This window comes from Dermacentor albipictus, chromosome 7, assembly GCF_038994185.2.
Source record: "Dermacentor albipictus isolate Rhodes 1998 colony chromosome 7, USDA_Dalb.pri_finalv2, whole genome shotgun sequence".
Taxonomy (NCBI): domain Eukaryota; kingdom Metazoa; phylum Arthropoda; class Arachnida; order Ixodida; family Ixodidae; genus Dermacentor; species Dermacentor albipictus.
The window spans coordinates 114,687,468-114,713,003 of NC_091827.1; the positions used below are offsets into that span (position 1 = coordinate 114,687,468).

Consider the following 25,536-nt stretch of genomic DNA (forward strand, 5'->3'; position numbering starts at 1 on the left):
CCTGGCTTTACTGCAGCAAGCACAATCTTCTTACTCCTTCTTATATCTCGTTTTATAGGTGCGTGTACTAAGGCATCCTGATCTCGCTTCGAAAAGTAATGAGCTTCCCTTTGAGTTATCACAAAATGTTTCTCTCCTGAGTTCGTTTATTCCTCTTAAGTAGTTACTCATGGCAGGTTTCTTTTCCATTGCCGCCACCCATGAGATTATTTCGGCCTCTCTGACTTTCCGCTTGACGTTCTTTGTTGCTGGGTTGCCCACCCTACAGGCCGCATACTTGCTGGTAAGCTTCCTAGTTCTTTTCCTCCACTGTGAATCAACGTTTTTCCTGTACAGATACCTCAACGCTCTCCCAGCCCATTTACTTTCTTTCATATTCCTCAGTCGTTCTTCATACTCAATTTTACTGTGAGCTTCCCTCACATCAACACTTTTCCAGCCGATATCACCCTGCACAGCTTTATTTGTAGTCTTCTCGTGAGCGCCCAATGCGAGGCGTCCCACTAACCTTTGGTTCAAACAACAGCATTTGCAAATGTAAGTCCTGGAACCATTACCCCTTTCCACATACCCCGGAGCAGCTCGTACCTATTGTATCCCCATAGCGCTCTGTGTTTCATTATGGCTACATTTCTCTCCCCCTTTGCTGTTTTTTCCTGTGTTTCCATACATCTATTGCCTTCGTTTGTCCATATAACAAGATATTTATATTCTTTTACCTGAGGTATTTCCTGGCCCTGTATTGCCACTGTCTGTTCACTGTTTTCATTGAATAACATGACACCTGATTTTTAAACGCTATATTTCAGACCTAACTTATCGCCTTCCTGTCCACAGATATTAGCCAGACATTGGAAATCACTTCGCTTGTTAGCTAGGAACACAATGTCGTCCGCATAAAATAAACCTGGAAGCTGTTGCTCTACTACTGTATCCATCTGTATGTATGAGAGATTAAACCCCATATTGCTTCCTTTTAGTGCCCTCTCTATCCTCACCACGTACATCATAAACACCAGTGAGGATAAAGGGCACCCCTGCCTCAGGTCGTTGTTAATATTAACTTTCTCCTCGTTCCTCATCTCTTCCCATTGAACGCAAACGGTATTATCTAGGTAAATCTGTCTCAAAAGCTGTAGACAATCATCGCCTAAGCCTTCTTATTCCAGAATATCCCGCAAAATGTTGCGGTCTACGTTGTCGTAGGCTCCTGTAATGTCTAAAAACGCCACTAATAACGGGCTGCTTTCTACTCTTGATATTTCAGTAGACTGAATAAGAACAAATAAGTTATCATCCAAACGCCTTCCTATTCTGAAGCCATTCTTAAGTTCTCCCAAAACGCTATTACACTCTGCCCATGCTTGCACCTTTAACTTGATTGGCTCCATTGCTAGCCTGTATATTACCGATGTAATGGTCAATGGTCTATACGAGGTCTATACCTTTATAAATTAAATTCATTCTACTTTGTGCAAACTGTCTGGTATTCGTCTATCTTTCAAACTTGTTTCTACTGTTTTCAACAGAGCTTCCTTTATTTTCGGTCCTAGTTCAATAATCAACCTAACAGGAACTCAGTCCAGCCCTGTGAGTGTGCGCTTAGGAATTTTCTCTTCGGCTTTCTTGCAGTTGAAATTTGTAAGCATCACCTCTTTTGCCATCTGTTTCTCTATGCTCCTTTTTTGCTCAAATACAACCTCGTCATTGCTTTGGAAAGATTTGGCAGTTATTTTCCGGATGTGATTTAGTGACGCGTCCCCTTCCAGTTTGTTTCCATCGTCGTCTAGGATATTTGTTGTATTGTTGTTGACTCCCTGCCTAATAATTTTACGTGGTTCCAAAATATTCGAGGTGCGGCCTTCTATTATCACGTATTTCTGTAAACCTACGTTCACTTTCACCTTTTATCTTTGCTTGCACCAGTATTTGAACCATAGACTTTTTCTCCCTGTATATTTCCCATTTACTGGCCACTTCATTCTGCGGCAACTGCGCCTTTGCCTGCCTGTGCTCTCGGGATGCTTTCTGTCGTTCGGCAATCGCTTTAGGTATCTCCTTGTTCCACAAGCTTTTCAGTTTTTTTTTTTGCGGAAAGAGAAACATGTTGTTTCTCTTTCCTTTTTTTTTACTCGTTATTACACCTAGAAGCTCACTATATTCCCACTGTTTACTTGACCATTTGGAAAGTTCTTCCTGTACTATTGTGACTATATTTGTTATTTGTTTAGTGTTCAAATTTGGACTAGTCATTTTGCACTCCTTGATCTCTTTATCCCAACTGCATATCCCGTTTTCAAGATGATGCCTCTGGGGTCACTCCCTATGCTGCTATACCCTTCCTCGTCTATGACCATTTCTCTCAACTTATCGTGAATTCCTTCTGTCATCAGACGGTAGTCAATGGTCGATTGCCGGTTTCCCACTTCCCGCGTGATCTGCCCTTTACACTTAGACTCTGTATTCACGATATGCCCCAAGCTCCACCACACTCGACTCACAAGGCGCCGCCACGCGGCAGCTGCGAGCGGTGGCCACGTACGACACGGGCGCCCGACGGCCAAGGCACTGGCGGCTTTCGCCAGTTGATTTGTGCGCCTGCGCCCATGTTGAGTGCGGATCAATTGTGCGTTTCGGGGACCGGGATTAATTATTAATGGCTTCTACGGGGCAGCGTGTCGTTCCGTGGAATCATGTAGCACTCACCGGCTAATGGGTGAGCAGGCCTGATCGATTTCGCTGTTGTGCTAACGGAGCGACAGATAAGGGCAGCCGAGTTCCGTTTGCTGCCTCGGAGCGTGTTGTCGCTGATTTCCGCACTTGCGCCTCACCTTTTGTATTCCCTTTGAGTTGTTTGGACATTTCGCATATTCAGCAAGTCTTCCAGTGCAGCCACCCGCGTCGGTTTGCCAAAGCGATGCATTTGCTTACATCGACATCTACTTCCACAGATCGCTGTTAGCTTCAAATATTGTGGGAAAGGTGCATCACTGATATGAAATAATGTCAAAACGTAGCAAAACCTACATATCTGCTCGTATGAGCCGTACTGTTTCACCCTGCATGAGACGAGCAAATATGAGCGGCTTACCCACCTTTCTTGACTTTCAGTTTAATGGGGCTTTAATGTACTTATTTGACTGACTTTCTATGTTCATTTTTTGGAGTTGACTTTCAATTTTAGTGTCGCATTAGTGTACTTATGTGATTGAAATTTGCGTTATTATGATTTCATTATTTTATTTATTGATCATTCTTTTTTAAATCCCTATGTGAAAAGGAGTAGCTGGGGCCACTTAAAGGCGACATCTCCTAAATGTCATGTAATTAAAAAATCCAAAATCAAGAATGGCTCTGACAGATAGAGTAGCACACTGGTGGTATAAAGGTTATAAACAGGGACAAGGTGCCTCAGACAGACTGGACAACGTTTTGATAGGAGAGCCTATCTTCGTTAAAGGCGGCCTCGTCATCTTCGGCATCTTAGTTATGACGGGTTAGTAGAGTGACGTCACGTGCGGTTGTGGGTAGCGGCTGGTTGCAAAGATAAAATGAGCGCTGTCGCCTGACGTCTGGAAGCGTGGTTCCTAAGACGACCGGACAAGAGCGGGAGAGTGGGAAGGCGGGGAGAAAAAAGAATAAAAAAGACAGAAAAAGCACACGATGAAAAAAGAGAAATTCGCCGGCGATTACGCTTTTTGGTAATGCGATCTTGGAGCGCAGCTGCTGCCTTATTTCAACGACAGGCAACCTCATTCAGAACACGCAGTGCCGAACGGATGTGGTTCTGCGTTTAGGATTGGGCAGCACACACCGCGATCCACCACTATCGAGCCAGCGCTCCGGCGACGCGCCATATTATAGTGGGTCACCGCCGCGGAGCGGGGAGGGGGAGATTAGCAACTATTATTTAATGTTTCTTCCGAGGTGGGGTGAGGAAACGGGTGGAGAACAGGGATATTGAGTAGAGGTCACACACTCATTCACTCACAGACAGGCCTCAATGTGGCTGCACAAAGTTGGGTGGGAAGTACAAGTAAGGGGCCGAAACGCTATAACTGTCTTTCGAGTCACCGCAACGGCACTGCGCCAGGTAAGAGGAGGTATAAGGCAACAGTGGAGGCGGGAGAAGGACAGCCAGGCGCAAGCACTGCCAGAGGCGACAAATGCCACTGAGGAACGCGCTCCGCAAACGGGGAAACGAGAGAATACGGTTGAGAGCCGTGCAGTCACGCGACGCGGAGACGGAGGAGCGGCGAGCCGTGGAACACGCACGAGGCGGCAAGGAGCACACGCCGCCGACAGCGGGAGTAGGTACGGCGAGAGCGGAGTGGACGGTAGCGGCGAGAGTCACCGCAACGGTGCTGCGTGGAGGAAGGGGGCGATAAGATATGCGAGGACACCTGATCCGGCTTTAGAAGACAAGGGGAGAGAAAGACTCGCGCCGCGCGCGAGACATGGCAGCAGGAGCGCGCGTAGCTAGATCAGCTTGCGGATAATGACTTTAGTTACGGCGAGGCCGACGGCGACGCGAAGCGCGGGAACGGGCTCCAAAGAGCTGCGCTCTAACAGAAGGGCATAGGAGGGTGTTGGGGGAGCGAGAGGTTAGGGAGCCTTCAGGGGTGTCGTTGGCGGCATGCTTTTGTAGCTTTAGAAGAGCCGGTCAGCCGGTGACTGTGTGAGTTACAAGAAAGACCAAACATCACTTGTAAGAATGACCTGAGTAGCGTAGAAGCAACGCGCCGGATAATTTTGAAGGAGTTAAGATGGCTACAAGGAGTCTGGAGTGCAATGCACAGGGTACTTGGAAGGCAGCGGCTTGGTCTTACAAGGGACGTTAGCCCCAGTAGCTCAAAGTAGGTGTTGTCACGGCGGTCTGCAGAAGTGGTGACACCCTGTGTCGCTGAGGCGCCGAAAAAGATATCCTGGCGCCTGGGACTTTGGAATGTGTTGGTGAGGGTGTTTAAGACAATAAAATGAAAAACAAACAAAAAACAAAGAAATAAAGGGGGGAACTGAAGCCGGAATAATAAATAGGAGGGTGACATGAGTTATAGCGGCAAGGTGCAGGTGTATATGAGAAAAGTGGTCGTACAATTGATATATGCATAAAAACGCGAAAGAGTATATTAAATTGAGTTGTAGGGCAGGGGGAAATTGGAAATGGAAGAATGATGTTAATGCGGGAAATAAGGTTAGCTGGTGGCAGAATGTGTCTTGTGCCTTGGTCGATGATATGGGAAATTCAGATTTAAGTTAAAGCTTTTAGCGATCTTAAGTTGCCACGTGCCAAGTTCCCGCCGGGTGTATGCATATAAACTTGTATATGAGGTAAGATTCCGTATGGTTCCTCTCGCGAGGTGAAGGGAAATTTCTTTGTAGTATATAGAGCCTTGCTTTGTCGAATATATGACCATGTTCATTGAAGTGGCTGGCTACTGCTTTAGGTAAAATGTGTTTTGTATAGGCGCAGTGACCGTTGATCCTTGCATGAATTTGTTGCCAAGTCTCAGCTATGTATTGTTTGCTACAAGCAGCAAATTCTAGACGCTAGACTACGTTGCTTGATGTGCCGGTGAAACTCGAAGTTACCTTGTGTGAGTAATTTGACGCTGTACTTTTATGCGAAGCATATTACGAGGGCTCAACCCAGCTCCTCAGGCGCGGCGGTGACCATGAAATCACGTGACACCGTGACGTCACGACAGAGGAGAAGTGGCTTTGGCTCAACTCTTGCAAGACGGGCTGGGTGGGAATCGAACCAGGGTCTCCGGAGTGTGGGACGGAGACGCTACCACTGAGCCACGAGTACAACGCTTCAAAGCGGTACAAAAGCGCCTCTAGTGAATGCGGTGTTGCCTTAGAAACGCGCTGTTTCTAAGGCGTGCGTCTCTTGCTCAGGCGCACATTTCGTTGCCGCGCCGAACGCTGCTTTGCTCGACGCTCACCGCGTCCAATGCGGGGCGCGTAGTCGCTGCCCTGTAGCCCATTGTCTTACACCCCTTGGCGGGTCGACGGGAACGCTGTCGCGTTCCACTCTTGAAGGCGAAGAAGTAATGCATGAGTTGTTTCTTCGTCTAGCCGAACCAAATATAGCCAAGCAACAGCAGTTCACCAGGCTAAACAGTGGTTCAACAACTAAAATAAAGGCTAGTATGCTTCGCATCCTGGGCTTAACCTTACCTAAGCCACAGCCATTTTTTTTTACTCTAGAGTAGACTGAATATGTTTACATGTAGAGCGCCTGGGTCGGCCACAGAGGCTGGATGCTAACTTTGTCTTTGTCCTTAGTTTAGCATGTACAAGAATATCCTTAAGAGAGAGAGAGAGAGAGCATAGAATAAATGAAAGGTAGGGAGGTTAACCAGGACTGCGCCTGGTTGGCTACCCTACTCTGGGGAATTGGAAAAGGGGACGGAAATATTAAAAGAAGTGAAAGTCCAGTGGGGATATCTTTCGGTCACTCAGTCCGGATCACAGACGCTGACTTAATCCAGTAGCTTTCAAATGTAGCAGCGCTTTTGCGCCCTTTTGTAGCTGCGATATGCGAGGCCATGCTCCCAAGATCTTGTTCAAGGTGATCGGTTTTCTATCTAATTGGTTGAGAGCTGTGCAGAGGTCACGTCTTTAATTTTCAAAAGATGGGCAGTAGCACAGTAGATGTTCTATAGTTCCAATCGCCATTCTAATATAGCCATTCCAATCAAAAACGTATATGCATTGGTGAATGCGACGCCCAAGCGTAAGCGGCACAGCATTGTTTTCTCATTACGCGAAAGCCCTGGTAACAGTCGCAGTTTTAAAGATGGATCGAGGGAATGCAATCAATGTCGGGTGAATTAAGGTGTGTGCCACTTCTCCAATGGCATACGGTGCGCTAGCTTGCCTAAGTAATGGGCTGCGTCAGTCTGCGATAAAGGTACAGAAACAAGGGTTGCTCCAAGAATATCCTTAAAGTTAGTGCTGCGCCTGTAGGCTACTCTGAACGGTCGGGAAAAATCTTATTAAGTTTCTGGTTGCAGGTGAAAATTGGATAGTATTTACTTAGGCGTTGGATAGTATTTAGAAGAGTCGTTGTTGTTCTTGTGATCCTAGGGCGGGGCTTGAGAACCTCGGCTCTATCAAGTTTGGTTGCATCGGTGTAGACTTTTTGTTGGACACCTCGGTCTTAGGAACCAGGCTTACAGACGTCAGGCGATAGCGTTCATTTTCTTTGCAGTATTTCCGTTTACAACCAGCCGCCACCGACAACAACCGCTCGTGACGTCACTCTACTAACCCTATAAAGCTAATATGCCGAGGATGACGAGGCTGCCTTTGACGAAGATAGGTCCTCCTATCGAAACGTTGGCCAGCCTTTCTGAGGCACCTTATCGCCGTTGATAACGCATAATTAAAAAAAAATTTCCTCCGTCTTACGGGCATACTTTTCAGCTCAGGTCCGCCGTGGTAGCCGGAACATGAACTCGACGGCTCCGCTATAGACAAGGCAACCTAAAGTTTGCCCGCGTGGCACCAGCGCCGAATGCTCCCCTAGCGGACCGATGGAAGTTTCGAGGGTCGTCGCTGCGCTAGCACGGGCCCGTGTTCTGTACGGCGGGAGTGCTCGTGCGCGTGGTTTTTGCGATGCCGAGTGCGACCTCATCAGCCAGGAAAGGTGGCACGCAATACTGATGTGTTGTTGATTGCCACAGCAGCCTCGAAAACACGAAAGGTCGTACGCCGCCCATGAAGTTCTACAAATTTCCGGGGAAGTGGTAAGAGAAGGACAGACGACAAGCATGGATAACTGCAGTGCGCCGAGTCAAGTGAGTCTCATACTTTCGCATTCGCGTGTAATATCTTGAAAGCGGAATAGTCATATGCCTGGTTTTAGTGCACGACCGTTTGTTTAGTCGTGTCGCGTTGTTGAATTGTGGTGGCATCCGCCGTTTGTTAGCGGTAAATGCATGCGTGTTGCGCCGCTAAGCTCTACGACGCGTGCTCGATTCCCAGCCCCGGTGGCCGCATTTTGATAGGGGCAAAATGCAAGAACACCCCTGTTACCGTGTGCTTTGATTTTTGTGCACGTTAAAGAACCCCAGAGGTTAAAATTATTCCTGAGACTCGCCATTACAGCGGGCCTCATAATGATTTCGTGGTTTTGGCATGGTTTGGGCACTTAGAACCCCCGAATTTATTTGATTGCACTGTGCCTTCCCTCGCGATCGGCATGGACGAGCTCAAGAGAATTATTTCCCTTTTCCAAACGCTGCAACTTAAATTACTAGTTGTGCAGGTAACGAAAGGGGCCGCGCGCCACTTTTGGGTGGTAGCAGACCGTATTTAATGCAAGCCGCGGTCGTCGCGTGCGTCGGGAAGCGGCAGATCGGAAAGCAGCCGCTCGAGACGTGCGCGTTATGTTTGTTGTTTGCCCATGCTTTCTAAGTATCTAAGTGTGCAAGTATCATAACTTGTGGTGGTACCACTCTTGTAGAATAATATATGCACACAATCACAGGAACGTTACCTTTGCAAACATATTTTTGGGAGTAATTTAATCCCCACAACAAATAGGCACACATACTGTTTCATTTATATGCGATGCAGATGGAAGCGGCGCCAAGCAGACCAATGGCAATCACAACAGTCTTCTCAGCAGTCAGCGCCACCGGGACATGTGCTTTCGTACTGCAGTGACACAGCTCTTGAGCAGCAGCAAGACACGTGTGAAACAGACTCCAGAACATGCCTTTGTGAAGTGACGGAACCGTCAAGAAGCAGCCCAATGGATCTGCAGTCATCGAGTAGTATGACAACTGAAGTTCCTGCTGCCAGTGTGACTTACGTTGTAATTGAAATAAAAGTGGCTAAATTTCTGAACATGGTGCGTATCTCTAACTCGACGTCGTATACGATCTTGTCGGACACCTGTGACACGCACTTGGCTTTCACTCTCACATTTTTTCCGCAATTTGTTCAACGCCGTACACGTTCGGAAGCAGACGCTCCCCTATCGGGAGGTTGCCGCCACGAAAAAAAGCTGTCGGCGTCGGCAACCTTCTTGAAACCGCACGGCAATCTTTGCATCGTTGTTGCGCAAGCAGGCGATCTGCCACCGTCGAAAGCGGAGCGCCGTGAGAACGAGCAGCGAAGAAAAGCGCGTACGGCACAATGCAAACAAAGCGGAGACTGCGCCACGACGCGGCCGCGCTGCTTGACGTTTCCACATAGGGGCGCTGTCAGGAGGCGCAGTAGCGCCGCCTGGCCATGGTTTTCTCGTTTATATATCGGCCGTTTGCTGAGCAGGATAAACGTCGGCTCAAACTTCATGTGCACGGTTCGAGAGGGCTGAAGTTTGTGCGGTCGACGCATTGTCGGTTTAACGGCAGATTGCGAGGGATCGATGGCCGGCACGCTGATTTTGTCCGGTGTCTTCGACAAGAAAGCCCGTCGCATTACGATGACTCGCGCTAGTCGGTTGCGTCCTTGTCGTGGTGCGATGAAATGGCCTCAGCGACAAATTGTGCTCAATAGTCGGCCAATCGTTGGCGTCAGAGTTTTGTTGGTCTCGTATCGACCAGTGTTGCCGCGCCTTATGCCAGTGTCACACGGCCACTTTTAGTCGCGATCATGCAAGTTCAATACGGATCGAAATTCTCAGCTTGCGCCAGGAGCCAGTTGCGACCGAGAAATTCAATTCCGATCTGGCTCGATTGCCACCGAAAGTGCGTCGCGTGACACGCGTGATAAATAAGTACGTGAAGTCATGCTTGTGCTGCCACCACCAGCATATGAGGGCCAATGCTGCTAGAAGACTTCGTCAGCGACGTTCTGTTTTTGAGGTGAGCTACGTGGTTCACGGTGCAGTCCGGACGAAGCCCTGGGCGCTTCCTCTTTCAAAGTGGACTTCGCACGTTTTCCGCATCGCATCGACGTAGCAGTGCTACTAGGGGAGTTGCAAATCGGTACATGCAACCAGTGTTTGCGGCAGTGCGCGTTCGGGCGCTTTATTTCTTTTTTGGGGCACTTTCCGCCGAGATCTTTCAAGCTCACCGGCTATGATTTGTAAATTGATATGCGCTTTAAAGTAACTCATTTAGAATTTTATTGGTGACCTTTTTGTTAGTTGAGTACATGCTTCGATTTCTCATGCTAGTGAGGTCCACTTCTTTAAATAATCCAGCTTAAGAACAAGAATCACGCTATATGCTACAGGCGATATGTTACAAAAAGTACGTAAAACTTAAAGATGATCACCCCGCATAGCGCTAACATGCAGTTCTAGCTTAATTCATCTCTAAAGAAAGCGAAGACTAAACGACCATTGTGCGAGAAAAGAAAGTTCCCGCATGGAAGCATAACTCTTCATAATTGTGCATTTTTGAGTTGCCATGCGGCCACGGCTGTCTCACCCAGGTGCAGAACGCAGGCCTCGCAGCAGCGGCACCTGTCGGCGTACGCTCGCACCACACCGCGGCAGGTGTCATTGCTCACCGGGTCACGGACGCACTGGGACGCCGTGCATGCCTCGCCCGTGCACAGGTCCACGCGCTCTGTTGTAAAGACACGGGGAAGTTGTTGCAGTCGAAAATGCTGTCGTTGAAGAAGGCATGTCGCTTGGCATGTACAGGGTGTTTCAAGGATGACTTTGAGTAATTTTAAATAATCGGCTTTCGGCGGTAAAATTGTTGTTCTTGCGCGAAGTGATCAGGGGTCGTGGCGGGCGCTATCAAATGGGTTTCAAGTGCCATTAAGGGAATAATTTACTAAAATTTGTTAATTAACTTTTGAATTATTCTAGTTAGGTGTTCGATCGTCATGTGGAAATTTTAGTGGATCGTGAGACCATCCGGTATCGATTGTTAGATTTGCGAAAGTGCCATTGCGCGCAGAGCGACAGCGCTCAGCACCTCAGCTCTCCAGACGCGCCAACGGGCTCCGTGCGGCAGCTGGGCGCCACAAAGCCCCGCCCACGCGCTGACGTCACTCGGAGCAGTGCGCGTCACACACGTCCCGCTCTTTTTTTCTACAGCCCGAACGGAAAGCGGTGCGTTGTGGCCACCGTTGGCATGCGCCGGCCGGCCACGACGCACGCACAAATAAATAACATAAATAAATAAAAGAGACTGGCAACTTTGTTATCTAGCAATCGGCGATATAAAGTGCTTTTGGAGCGCATCAGCATCGGCCGTTTTATTCTTTCCGCCACTCAACATGGCTGCAGCTGCGTGGGGCCATTTTTCGACGACTGAGAGAGTCGACGTGGTTATTGCATACGTGAGAGCGAGTGTAAACCCTAACTTTAGCCGCACGTCTGCATGCTGCACGGCCCTCGGGTCGTCGCGTACCATCACTTCCTACGTTCAAAACGGTGTTCAACCGCTTACGCGCCACACCGGAGCGGTACATCGTCAAAGAGAAATACGTTACCACATCCTGAGCGAAGATTTTGAGACCGGCGTCTTAGCCAACGTGAACTGGAAGCCACGGGTGAGCGTAAGAGAAACCGCTGATGTTTGTCAAGGCATTGTTGCTTCACTTTGGAGAGTGTTGTCGAAACATCAGTTTCACCCGTATATCACCTATCTCTACATCAGGGACTCACGGACAGTGATTCCCAGCGGAGGCTAGACTTCTGCAACTGGTGCCTCATCTAGTGGGAGCAAGATGAAAATTTCCTGAATAATGTGCTTTCGACCGACGAGGCTCAGTTCGATAGAGATGCAGCAATCAACTTACACAACGCCCACTACTCATCAGTAGGAAACCCGCGCTGACTGTGACAGCACAGGCACCGATGGCAATGGTCTGTAAAGCAGTAGTGTGGAATTTTTCGCCGCCGTATCGTTGGGCCATACTTTTTTTGAGGGAAACATGACAGGCAAGCGCTACACAGTCTGCATTCTAAAGGACGTGGTTGCGGACTTCGCATCGGAACTTCCACTCAGCGTTGTGCGTTCGATGTCGTACCAACACGACTAAGCGCCACCACATTCGTCTTCTTGTCATGTGCGTTTCCTTGATGTGAACTTTCGTTCGCAGTGGATCGGGCGCAGCAGGTCCATTCCATGGCCTCAGAGGTCGCTAGATTTGAGACCATAGGACCTTTTTTTCTTTGGGGACATGTAAAAAGATGACGTGTACCAAACAGCTCCAACAAGGCGCCAGGATCTGAAGGAAAGCATCGCCCCAGCGGTGGTGAACGTCCCAGAGGACGTGACTGTGCGTTCTGTAGGTTCAGTGAAAGATCGCGCGCACTTATGTATTGGTATGCAAGGACAACATTTTGAGCATTTGCTGTGAGCTACTCAGCGTTCCTCCAGAAATAAAGGAGTTGCGTGACTGCGACCACAGTGTACGTTTAACTGCGTTTTGCGACATCGGTACCTGAATTCCGGAGTGCAAAAGGAAATCTTTTCAAAAGCAACCGCGGTGATATCACAAAGCAAACCGCTTCGCATCGGGCAATCCATTCGCGCGGTCGCAGGTCAAGGCCGCTCGTGGTGGCAAGTCACATTTGGGCGTGCGAGGAGGTTCCAGCGGGTGACGATAGGGTGCCTCGATGCGTGTGCTCCCCTCCGCCGCCGTGCGCATCGAGGCACCCTAGGTGACGAACACGCTGTCGCATGTCGCATCCCGCTGTTCGGGCAGTAGAAAAGAAAGAGCGGGACGTGTGACCGCTCCGAGTGACGTCAGTGCGTGAGCGTGGCTTTGCGGCGCTTAGCTGCCGCACGGAGCCCGGTGCGCGCGTCTGGAGAGCTGAGCTTCTGAGCGCTGTAGCTCTGAACCTCAGCTTTTTTGCTAATCTAACAATCGGTACCGGATGGACTCACGATCCACTAAAATTTCCTCATTGCGATCAAACACCTAACTAGAATAATTAAAAAGTTCATAACAAATCGTAGTTAATTATTCCATTAAATAGCACTTGCAACCCGTTTGATCGCGGCCCCTGATCACATCGCGCAAGAACAACAATTTTACGTACGAAAGCCGATTATTTAAAATTACTTGAAACCTTCCTTGAAACACCCTGTACACTGTCATTTCTTTGCTTGCTACACTTACACTATTAAAACACTACAAATGCGAAACATTCTATAGGAAGGTCTCGGCAAGGTCACACAAGGTAATTTGAGGTTCTTCGGTTCACGTTAAAAAAATTTATTGACCGGTTACAAATATGGGAAAATAATGCTAGAGATTGACAACAGATTTTCAGGACCCAATTTGTTATGGCGCAACGCAAAGCGCACCCTCGTTAGTGGTTACATCTGCAGCAGTTACTTACAAAAGCGCGTAGATATTTAGTAAGTAGAATTTTTCGATTTCAGTAGCCTCGAGAAAAGTAAGAGTCCCTCCTTTAGGAACGCTGAGAAGGGAGAGCGATGTCGATAGCCCGGCTCGAAAATTGCGAAAGCCGCCCATCGTTCTGCTTTCACAGGAGTGAGTGTAAGTGTGGTTAACGAGCTACATATTGATCTTTTCAACCACTTTTCAAAATAAAGAGGTGATGCAATAAGTCCAAGTTGTTATACAGACATTTCTTATATTTGTAACGCATTTTCCCCAAAATACACGCTTACGTCATGGCCGGCTGGCCCCCGTCGTCGTTGCTTTGTCGATAGACGAGCCAAGCCAAGTCATCGTAAGTGAAGGCGAAAGCATCGCTATTTTTCTACTCACTACAAACGAAGCCTTATGTGCACATTGTAAGTCAGGAAAAACTTACAATAAAAAATGGCTGTGACTTAGCTAAGGTTAAGCCCAGGATGCGAAGCATACTAGTCTTTATTTTAACGCGACAGCGTTAAGGAGCTCGTGTCGCAGAAAAGCCGGTGTCGTCGGCGTCGGCTCAGGCGTGCGGCGCTTGCTCAGGCGCACATTTCGTTGTCGCGCCGAACGCTGCGTTGCTCGACGCTCACCGCGTCCGATGCGGGGCGCGTAGTCGCTGCGCCGTAGCAAAGCCACCTAGAAACAGTCTCTGTAGCACGCCGCAACCTTCGCTTCTCATTCCAACGAGCAGCTCTGTCTCCAGGAGGCATCTCGCCTCGTGAGTGTCCAGCAGAGGCAAGCGCAGCTGCTTATATACCGCCGCGACGCCGCGAGCGACGGCGCGAGTTGGAGCCTCGTTTCTCCTCTGTCGTGACGTCACTGTGTCACGTGGTATTGAAGGCGACACCGCCTCGCCTGAGGAGCTGGGTTGAGCTCTAGTAATATGCTTCGCATAATAAAAGTACACTGCGTTTCAGTACTAATAAAAAGAGGAGTAACCACGTGCACTAGTAGAAGGCCACGTGGTGGACCTCATCGACTGCGACTTTATGTTAATGTCTGCGCCGTGTTGAATCAGGAAGGCAATGCCGAGAATTACGTCACGTGGGCACTTTTGAAGGATGACAATCGAAGATCGCAGTGTAAGTCCGGTCATTCATTGTAACTTTTGCTGTGCAGCTTCCAGTCGGCGTTATGAGGTATCCTACAGCTGTCCGGATATGAGGGCCGTCCCATGTAGTCTTGACTTCCTTCAGCTCGGCGGCTAAGGGTCCACTGATGACGGAGCAGTCGGCTACTGTGTCTACTAGAGCGGTGACGGTGTGGCTTTCGAGAAGCACGTCTAGGTCGGTGGTTGTTCGGCTTGAATTGCAATTGGGTCGTGACGTCGCATCACGGCTGCATTGCGTTGCTCTGCAGCTGGTACGTCTCGTCGTCAGGACTTCTTTTTGTAGGTGTATCCTTGGCTTCGAGGCTTCGTCAGGATGGCGGCCTGTCGTCCCGACGTCGTCGAGATATACCTTGAAGTGTGGTTGTCGTCGGCGGAGGATGTCCTCCGTCGGAGGATGACCTCCGTCGGTTTCTGCTTTTAGTTTTTCGGATATGGGCTTGCAGACCATCCACAGGCAGGTCCTGTGTACGGTTGGCGCTGTGGTGACAAGCAGCGTGACGGCGAACGCGAATAACGTCGGAGTCTCCACTTTGTTGCGGCGACGGATCGGCGATATCACGAGGTTGTTCGCTAATCTGTGGGGCGCGGCACGTTGACGCCGAAGCCTGGCAGTCCCAAGTCGCGGTATGGGCACTGGCGGCAGGCTTGGCCCTCTTCTCCGCAGTAGTAGCAGAGCGGGCGGTGGCCCAGAGCGCACCATACATCTGTCTTCTTTGGGTAGCTCCGCTGGGTGACGGGAGGGCGAGCTGGCGGCGGCGGCGGCGGCGAATGACGGAACTGCGTCGTTACCGGGCCCTGGCGCGGGCGCGGAGAGGGAGCGTGATGGCGGACTGCTGAAGTGACTGCTGAATCTCCTCTCGGACGACGTCAGCAATGGATGCTACTTGGGGTCGCGTAGAAGTTAACATCCTGAACTGTTCTTCGCGTACGACAGTTCTAATGGTCGCTCGGAGCTCGTAGGAGCCTGGTGCTTTAATTTCGCTCTACGGCGAAAGTACTTGGCGGTTGTACAAAAGGATGTACAGGTGTAACGTACTTCTTTTGCAAAAGTCGCCACGCACATACTGCTGGCATATGACCTGTGCGCTTTACGAGATTCTAAAATCATTGACATAACTTCCTCTTGTGCAGGGGAAACACCATTCAACAAAGCTGGTACAAGGCTACTGCCAGTGAAGTTGGTACCATTCGAAAATGGGCTGCATAGTACCTTTCGTACTATTGGGGCTTGTAAACAACCAGGGCTCTCATTACGCAAAAGACTTAGCTGCTGCTTGAAACCTTGTTACTCATTTCTTGATGAAAGAAGTGAGTATCTTGCTGGGCTGCAGGACCAAAAATATTGTCAGCCAGAACATTTTTGTTAAGTTGTGCGAAAAGTGGAGATTAATTCTTGCCCTTGAATTGTTTAGAAAAGAGGTACGCGGGGTATGGGGGCGGAGAAATGACTCAAGCACACGGTGAGAGGTGGCAAGCACTGTAGCCGGTACTGTTCACAGCAGGTTCAGTACTGTTCGAAAGCAGACTTTGCACCGCGCGCATCAGGAAGCAGACGTTTCCGGGTCGGCACGCCGGGAAAGACGGGTCGTATCTTCCATGAAGATGGCGATGGTGTTATTGGACAGGTGCCTTCGCGTTTCCAGCAAAGCTTGCGCTCCCCCTTCGCGCACGACGCTTAATGGGTCCCACATTGTTAAAGTGGTTTCTCGATTCTCAAACCACGTCCTGGAGGCGTCTTCTGATAAGAAGAAAACATGGCGCAGCTTCTCGCTGTCGTTAAAAGTAGCGACACTTTCGTACGTTTCATATGACGGCAGAGTCCAATGCAAAGACGTAGAGAGGAGTGTAGGTTGTGCAGCCGCTTGATTTGAACGCTTCCTGCGTTCAACAAGGAGAACGTGATACCACGGGTGAGTTCTCGGAGTTTTCTAGCGGCACCTGTCCTTAACAACGATATCGGCTTCTCTTCGTCGCCTGAAGAGCCGACCGAGCAGCGTTATCGGCTTGTTCGTTCCCTATGACGCCGCAAGGACATGGAAGCCACTGAAATGTCAGGTGGTGTCTTTTCTCAGTCAAGACATGGATTAGGTCTCTAATCTCGAATACCAGTTGTTCGTGTGCTCCACGCCACAGGGCTGATAGCAAAGACTGCAGTGGTGCCTTCGAGTCACTGAATATTGACCATATTCGAGGTTGTTCTTGGCCGACGAGACGAAGTGCAGCGCGAAGAGCTGCAAGTTCCGCAGCCGTCGGTATCGTTGGGTGACACGTCTTGAAACTGACGGTGGTGGCTTTCGCTGGTAAAACCATGGCTCCTGAGGAACACTGAAGTGTTGCCGATCCATCAGTAAAAATATCTACGTGGTCGGCGTACCTCTTGTGCAAAAGTAGCAAAGTTAGTTGCTTAAGAGCAGGTGATGACAGCTCAGATTTTTTCCGGATTCCTGGTACGGTGAGGAGCACTGCAGGTCGAGCCAAACTCCATGGAGGATTCGATGGCTTAGTTGCGGGGGTGAAGCCTGAACGAAGTCTGGTGTAATAATCCGAACTCGTAGTACAAAATAGTGCCTGCGGACTTTCTGGCGGTAGTGTTGCCAGATGATGGCAACGGGCACGGGCAAAGTGCCTAATGTGCACTCTCAACACTTCCAACACAATGTGTGTTTGTATGGGTTGGTCCCGGGCGATCGCAATAGTCGCCACTGTCGATGTGCATTTCGACAAACGAAGACAAACCCTGAGAGCCCGAGCTTGAATCGTGTGTAGAACACGAAGATTAGTCTAGCAAGTGTTGGTTAGTACGGGCAAACTGTATCTCAAGAAGCGCAGAAAAAGAGCCCTGTACATTTCGAACATTGCATGCACTGAAAAAGAACTAGGAAGCTTACCAGCAAGTATGCGGCCTGTATGGTGAACAACACAGCAACAAAGAACGTCAAGCGGAAAGTTAGAGAGGCTGAAATAATCTCACGGTTAGCGGCAATGGAAAAGAGACCTGCTATGAGTAACTACTTAAGATTAAAAACGAAATCAGGAAAGAAACAGTTGATGATAACTCAAAGGGAATCTCTTTACTTTTCGAAGCGACGTCAGGATTCCTCAGAACACGCACTTATAAAGGGAGATACAACAAGGAAGAAGGAGCATGTGCTTGCATCGGCAATGCTAGGAAAACTGTGGAGCATGTTTTATTATAATGCGAAGATATCTGCCCAGCGGTCGATTTAGGCACCATTGGCCTTATTGAAGCCCTTGGATTCAGCGAGAGCAGGGGGAAAGTAAACATGTCCGCAATAAAGATTAGTAAGAGGCGATTGGAAGATTGGTGGAAGAAAAGTAGGGAAACGACAAACAACGGAGGCGTACAAGAACAAAGTTCACAATAGTGGTTCGGGAAGTTTGGTTATGGGAATTCATCGTGCGTTTTCTCCTTTTCTTTTTTCTTCTTTAACATAGGTAGGACATTAGGCACTATATTAAGGGCTTCGTTGCGCAACCCACCAACCCGTTCCAAAGGGGATGCTCGTAGCATCCATCCATCCATCCATCCATCCATCCATCCATCCATCCATCCATCCATCCATCCATCCATCCATCCATCCGTCCATCCATCCATCCATCCATCCATCCATCCATCCATCCATCCATCCATCCATCCGTCCGTCCGTCCGTCCGTCCGTCCGTCCGTCCGTCCGTCCGTCCGTCCGTCCGTCCGTCCATCCATCCATCCATCCATCCATCCATCCATCCATCCATCCATCCGTCCGTCCGTCCGTCCGTCCGTCCGTCCGTCCGTCCGTCCATCCATCCATCCATCCATCCATCCATCCATCCATCCATCCATCCATCCATCCATCCATCCATCCATCCATCCATCCATCCATCCATCCATCCATCCATCCGTCCGTCCGTCCGTCCGTCCGTCCGTCCACATCAGCGGTGGCACATGCCGGGCGGAGGAACGAAAGAAAACCATAAAGCTCGCTTTCGCGCATTCGCGGCCAATGACGAAGTAAACGCTTCTTGCAGAAACAATGGATTCGAATTGCACTACGTACGCATGCGCAGGCTGCCTCTGAAACAATGATGCATTCAAGGCGTCCGTCGTATTCGCTAGTTGTCAGAAACTCCGCTTAACAAAATACGCGTTATAACTGGTGTGCGCCCAGGCTTGCGTGTGTGCGCATGTTCGTGTGTGCTTGCGTTCTTGCATGCACTCGGGTTTCGACTGCTTATGTGCTCACACAAAGCTTCGCTGTATATAAGTTCTAACTGCAGGATCTACTACATTTTTGAACTTGTTAGGATCTCGGGAGAGCGGCCGTTATAAAATACTCGCTCGCCAGCTGCTCAGAGTCGCTTTGTTCACTCTTCCCGCTTTTCGCGAGGAGTCCCCCTGGCAGCATAAGTAGGCATGCTAGATCATCAATACAGTGACCCATACTCGGCACAGAGATTTCACAATCGCGGGAGAGATTCTGAGGAGCTGTGATTGGACGTGGGTAAGTACTGGAATGAGTGCCGGTGAGTTTGAATGGACGTGTGAACGAGTGTCAGTGACTGTCGGCCATTGTCTGTGAACGTGAGCACGAACGTGAGTAAGTGTTGGTGAGGGCACAAGTAAACAGTAACACGTAAAGTAAGTAAAGAATTCAAATGGGAGCAGCATGCTGCTGTCAGCCTTCAATGTGCGTTCCTTCCCTTTATTTCCTACCGCTTTCTTGCAGTGAATAAAATTCGCTGACAATTATGATACTCCGTAATGAGAATTTTGAGCGCAGCTGTCGAGGGCTTTTGAATTCGCGATATATCGTGGCAAAGAGTGTGGTTTTGAATGACAGGGTCCTCTCGGCGGCGGCGCGGAGCCTTTGCTCGGGCAGTTCATTTAGCATCAGTGGCAGACGAACAATTTCCACAGGTTGCGTGGCTCATTCCCCAGACAGAAAGCGTGAACGCGGGAACTCGTAGCTCGCGCGGCGCGCATTCTCTAGCGGTGGTGGTGCAGGCGAAGTATTGCGTGTGCAATAGGGCCGAAGACCACGACATCGGTTTATTTCCAATACGATATCGGTGGGCGCGCTCGCCGCATGCCTGGCCGTGGAGCACGAATCATGCGGCACTCCGCTGTCCTCCTCACCATTTCGTCACATTCTCCTCCTCTTTTTTCCTCGTCGCGCTCTCTTCGCTCTCGCCGCTCTTTCATCCTTCGTTGTGCTCGTTCCCTTGGTTACACCAAGGGACGCCGATGCTCAACGGAGGAACGGTTGCCTAAGAGCTGCGCTGTAAAATAAGCTTTACGGGGTGCCAGGAAGTCTTGCCGGGCACGTGTGGGTGCCAGTAGGAGCTTAAATGAGTGCCGATAACTGTCAGTTGACGTGTCAATTAGCATATATAAAAAATACTGTGTAGTCAGTATGCGTCAGTAAACACTTGGTGTGCCGACGTACGCCCGGCAACTCATCCTGGTCAAGTTGTAAATTTGAGAAGCATCACGCAGTATACCCAAAAATTCTCAGCGGAGCGAAGTTCGTCCGTTTTTCTTTTGCAGAAGTTATGTTGTCTATCTGCTCACTATACAAACAATGAAAAAGCATGGGTGCGCACAGAAGTTCTGAACAGATGACATACGGTAATGTAGCAGCCAGAAAAGATGCAGAGAAAAGAATAACGCTTGCTCTCGCTGATGTGGCAGGAATTTAACTCTTAGCCATATGCACGATTAGCAGCACTGTTCGTCAAAATTCAAGCATCAGTGAGCACTGGGAGATTTCAAGCACTGCCCAGTGCTTGAAATCAATCTACGTATACAGTACGTAGATTGCTATCTACGTATACATGCGTAGATTGCTACCGTGTGTGTGTGTTTGTGTGTGTGTGTGTGTGTGTGTGTGTGTTTGTTGCAGACCACCAGGCGAAAACCCCCCTCCCGCTCTTCCTCCTCCGGTTTTGAGCGCTGGTCGTGCCATTTCTTCCTTGTCACTTGGTTTTTATCTGCGTACTGCTGCTAACGAAATGTTTTGTTTCCAAGCTTACTGCTGTGCGCACCGCGCGATACGCACTCAAACATATACTTACAATGTGTGTGCTACTTATCGTTACGTAAATTTAAGCTTTAAAGTTTGGGTTCTCAACAATACGTAAGATTAGGAGGTACTGGTTCCCTGTTACGCTCTCCGGTTATGGTGAAACCTGAGCGTAGGAACTGAAGGACAGGAGACACGACAAAAGGCGAACAAACGTTCAAAGTCCAAGATACTGGCTATCTGCGAGTAGGTCGCAAAATTTTGATTCTAAGTGGATAAATAAATAATGTTGCCCCTTAAAGAAAAGGAGTAACTTCTTTCTTTAAATGTTGAAAGCCTAGGCAAAGTGAACTGGGGTGGAGCTTTTTAACAAAGGTAAACAAACTCGAAGATTGGCCGAGATTGAAGCTTTCGTTCTCGAGGCCTGACCCTTGGGGTCGACGTGCGTGCTCCAGTCGGGCGGCTGTCCGCAGCCGACGCTGTCGTCCTGCGCCCCCACCACGAGCAGCAGGGCGCACGAGGCCACGAGCACGGCGGTTAGGCTCACGACCAACACCAGGAGGCGCAGGCCCTGCGACAAGGGGTACGCGGCCTATGACTTTCCACGGACGATGCCACAAGGGGAGGAAATGTAGTTAGGACCATTTTTTACAACACGGGAGTTTACCCTGCGTCGGCGCGTGAGTTTAATGCCACGCAGTGCTCGTAGAGTAATCGTCAGCATGCAGAATGTGTGCCTGTATCTGTGCTCATCTAAATAAATATATGATTCGCTTCTTGTATTCAATGTTTCACTTTAGCAGCGGATGGACGCACTGCACTATCTTCTAACGTTCCAACTGCTGTGCAGTAATGGCTATAGTGACAATCTCTGTATATAGAATCACTCATTTTCATAAATACATTTAGGCGCAATGCATAAGACTTTATAAATACTTTCTCCTTTACTTTCTATCTCTCTCTATATATATACATATATATTGAAAAGAGTGCAGGCGCGAAAAGAAAAGCAAAAGTAAACATTTAATCTCCACATTTTGGTCGGGGTCCGGCCTCCATCAAGAGTGGGACTGCAGGCACACAGAGTTCAATTTATACATTTTTCTCTGTAAGGGTGAAAGAAAAGTCGGCAGAGACACTAAGGCTGCTTGCTTGTGGGAATGCGAAAGCATTGTACCGTTCGTAGACCGCGGAAAGGCGCTCGTGTTATACACTGATGACGTGGCCCCACCTGCTTCCCATTGGCTGCGCCGTCACGTGCCCTATGACGCACGCACTGTGCACACCTTGAGTCAGCGAGGTGGATGCGCCGTGACGTGCGTAATGACGCTGGCACTATGCACACCTTTAGTCAGCTAGAACCGTGGAGCCACCGTGGCGTCGGGGAAGTGTGCCTGTACCACACTCCCCGAAGGCCCGAGTTAACTTCTCACCCACACCGAAATTTACAAAATTTTGCTTTCTAAGCGAATAATTTGCTTTGCTTACAGGAGCCTCCTTGAGAAAGATGGCGTCAATGCAAGGGTTTTTGACGTGTTTCTACTCCTTGCACCGTCGGCCAGTTTTGGTACAACGTTTTGGTCACGCCAACTACACGCCGAAGAATTTTCGCGTAACGGGGCGTATAATGATTTCGCATTAAAAAGGAAACATGTTCAGTGCATATGAAAACAAGCGCGTGCATTCAGTCCCGCCATCAAGAGAGAGGTGTGTGAAATATAAGATGCAAAAGCGCAGCTAGCGGATTGCAGAAGAGAAGGGAGGAATGCTTCCATGGGGCATGGAAGGGGCCGCAGGTGACAGGTGATTGCTTCTTGGTCAGCAGTTAGTGTAGCCATTGTGTGAGCACGAAGATTGTCCGTACAGTTGGTTATATGACACCGAACTTTTGTGATTGCGGGCAGACTGCTTTTTAAACAGTGTACACGTGTACAAAAATATAACAGAATAAATAACGAAAGAAAGCGGGCAAATTAGGTAATAGGCATCAATATAACAGAAGGGCGAGGAGAATATCGAATAACTGATGTGGAAAATATACATTCAGCTTCATAAATATGGTGTAATATACTATACATAACCGCTAGTAAATGCATGAATAAGACAGAAAGATTATTCATTGGTGCACCCAACATGTCGGCAACCTTGGCAACATGTCTCTTGTCAGTTTGGCATACTCGTCAGCCGACCTGTTTTTTATTACTTATCTTGAAATTGTGCTGAACTTGTGTATTGGAAATGATTCACAAGCTTCTCTGTCGTAGTGAGTGGAGAATCTTGATTTCAAAGTAGTGGCCTCACATTTTTCGAGAGTGTGGCCTAGTGGGTTCTTATGTTTAGAGAAGGGTCTATAGCTGCAGTATAGGTTTTGTACATGTGATTTGTGATTACTCAAGAGCAGCCTAAAGGAGGTTTCCGTTTGTCCGATATATCGTGCGTTGCAAATGGTACATTCGAGGAGATATACAATGTTGCAAGTGTCGCAGTTGTTCTCCGCTTGAATTTTCAATGAAAGTAAAGACGCAGTTTGTGTCGATGCTTTCCGCATGGTGCGCAGCCTTGCAATTAAGCTAAGTTAATTTTGGAGGACGTGACAACATAACTGAGGCTGGCGGCCCGTCTGTGTACCACCCGTGGAGGTGCGGGAATAATTTGGCGCTTTTTCTCGCTCTCGTGAGAGTATAGTACGATGTTTCCGGATGACGCGATTCATGTTAGAATTTGGTGTTGGACAGTTGAGGATAGGTGCGTCCGTAAACGTGGAGGAGCTAGTTTGCAGTTGATGAGCGCATGACGGTGAAGGTTTATGCTCTTTGAATCGCGTCGCTTCTAACAGCTAGTAGTAAGTCGTTACGGAGTTGTTCACAGCTCGGTGCAAAGTATTCTTTTCTAGGCCATATCCGCTTGAAACGAACAACTTTTCGCTTCACGAAATTGTGAATTTTCAGAGTTCTAGTGATTGACCTGATTATTCAGAGTGGCGAACATCACCTGCACGAGAAATCGAACCATATATTCAGCTAATTACAAAAAAATCACTAATTGACTTGGTACGTATTGCAATTTACGAATTGTAGCCGGTGAGTTTCCAAGGCGTGTACATTTGGAATGAATTTCCAGATTGACACCAGCTTGATGATATGCGCCATTAAACTCGCAATAAAAATGCACTATCTTTCCACTTACTTTTTAAACAAAACACTCTTTTATGCATTAAAGCACCAAAGTAACTGGAACGTCCATTTATTTCCTCCCACGGTTTAGGAAATATTATCTCGAAACTGGCGTCGTCCTGGAGATGCATTTCAAGTGAGTGCGTCTTGCAAGGTCACCGGGTACAATTCATAAATGACAATATGTGCCGTAAGGTAATAGATCAAACGTTAATTACAGTTTTTTAGAACTACTGAATATGTGTTTCGATTATCATGCTAGTAGTGTCCGCCTCTTCGAACAGTCCGGCTCAAGGACGAGAATAATTGAATAATTGGATCTGCCACAGACGATGCTTCGAAATTTCGGAAAACTAGGAAATGATCACCCCGTTTATGCGTTGCTAGCTTCTCTGCCGTAGAAGTATGCAGAGGTTCACTTTCGAAGCTGATGTAAGGTTCAGTTTGCTACATCATTGTTTGACATTCTAAACAACCGACAGCAATTAGTGACGATCTCTGCTAATCACTCGTTATCGTATGTATAGTTGAGCGCCAATGCAGAAGACCCAGTAACGCCTAACTCACCTTTGGTGCTCCGATAGCGTCCGGAATGGGAATGTTTCCAGTGCCGCTAAAGAAGGCAATAATGCAAATCCTTTGGTCAGCGCGCCCGTCCAGTACACTGGAACCCACATATAATAATTCCACTTAGAGCGATAGTTAGGCTGCAAGCATTATACTCCCACCTCGGAGTTATTTCCGTTTACAGTGTACAACGAACAGTTTAATACCCGCCAAAATTTGTCTCAAGGAATCCGTGAGAGAAGCGGCCGCCTATAACGGCGCGGATCCCTGATCAATTACAATTAGAAGGATATAAACCGTAGCACTGCGTCGCCTCCACAAGCAGGCATAAGGGCTCGCGATCATTCCAGCGGTTTCGGTGCGGTCTGTTTTAAGCTCTACAACTCGTTCAAGCAGTTTGTAGATGCTAGGGTCTTTACTTACAGATGCAGCAAGAGTTAGACAAACATTTAGCATATCACTGTTGGGTGGAACTACGGAAACTGAGCTCAATCACAAATTCTTGCCGGTAAGTGTAGTGGGCGTCGTTTCTTTCAATAACGCGACTCATATGCGCCTTTCAGAATTTTGTATCGTTGGTTTTGAGGATAATTAAATTAAGCTATGACGACAAGCTTCTGATGTAGCGGACACATTTTGTGCAATCAGGCTGTTCGTTCGCCTCTGCATGCGTTCGAAGGTTTACACTTTTTGCATTTAGAAACTAGTGTATTGACAGATTTTATCAGTTTCCACTGCATGATGTCTACACGCGACCAGCAATTACACGACGCACGGAAAAGTTGTGAGTTCGAGTATCACCTTGTCTGCCTCTCCTAATATCAAGAGGAAGTGGAGCGGCAGCGCATCAACTTCTGGCCACGCTGTTACATTATAAATGGCGATACTATTTCATAGCTATGTTGCATGAGCCGGAACTTGTAGGCACTTATAAGGGACGAACGCATGCGCAGCCAACAGCAGAAAAAGTTACAGAGACACTTAAGTATCTATGCGTGCACTGAATTCGAAAGTGTTCTGACTCTTCCGCGTGGTACTTTTCACTTGGCCATGTGCTCAAATTCAGAAACGTCAACTTTGAGAGTGGGCCACCGCAATTTTTGGGCTGGGTCAAGTGAATTTTGGAAGTGGGCCAGGTCATTGTTCAGCGTGGGTAAACTAAATTTTCGAATCGGACAGTCAGTTCTTCAGGTGTGGGCCACGGCGTCCGTCCGGCGCCGTGGGATTTCGCAGTGCGAGCCGCAGCTGGTTCAGTGCCGGGAACGGGACGTAATCCCTCGGTCACGTGGGTTTTGGTACCATCGAGTGTTAACACTGGACAGACACCGAATTTTCCGCTTCATGC

General features: G+C 48.5%; 1 protein-coding gene across 2 annotated transcripts in view; it reads right to left on the reverse strand.

Moving 5' to 3' along the window:
• Window positions 1-25,536, reverse strand: part of LOC135918504 (uncharacterized) — a 47,495-nt gene that overhangs the window by 3,462 nt on the left and 18,497 nt on the right. Inside the window, exons 3-5 of one of the 2 annotated variants that reach the window (XM_065452120.1) lie at window positions 24,192-24,237; window positions 20,881-21,022; window positions 10,395-10,535 (exon numbers count right to left, since the gene is read on the reverse strand). In XM_065452120.1, the coding sequence (XP_065308192.1) occupies window positions 10,395-10,535; window positions 20,881-21,022; window positions 24,192-24,237 (329 nt within the window). Of the gene's footprint in view, window positions 1-10,394; window positions 10,536-20,880; window positions 21,023-24,191; window positions 24,289-25,536 lie in introns of both variants that reach the window. The other variant, XM_065452119.1, reaches the window with a different exon arrangement.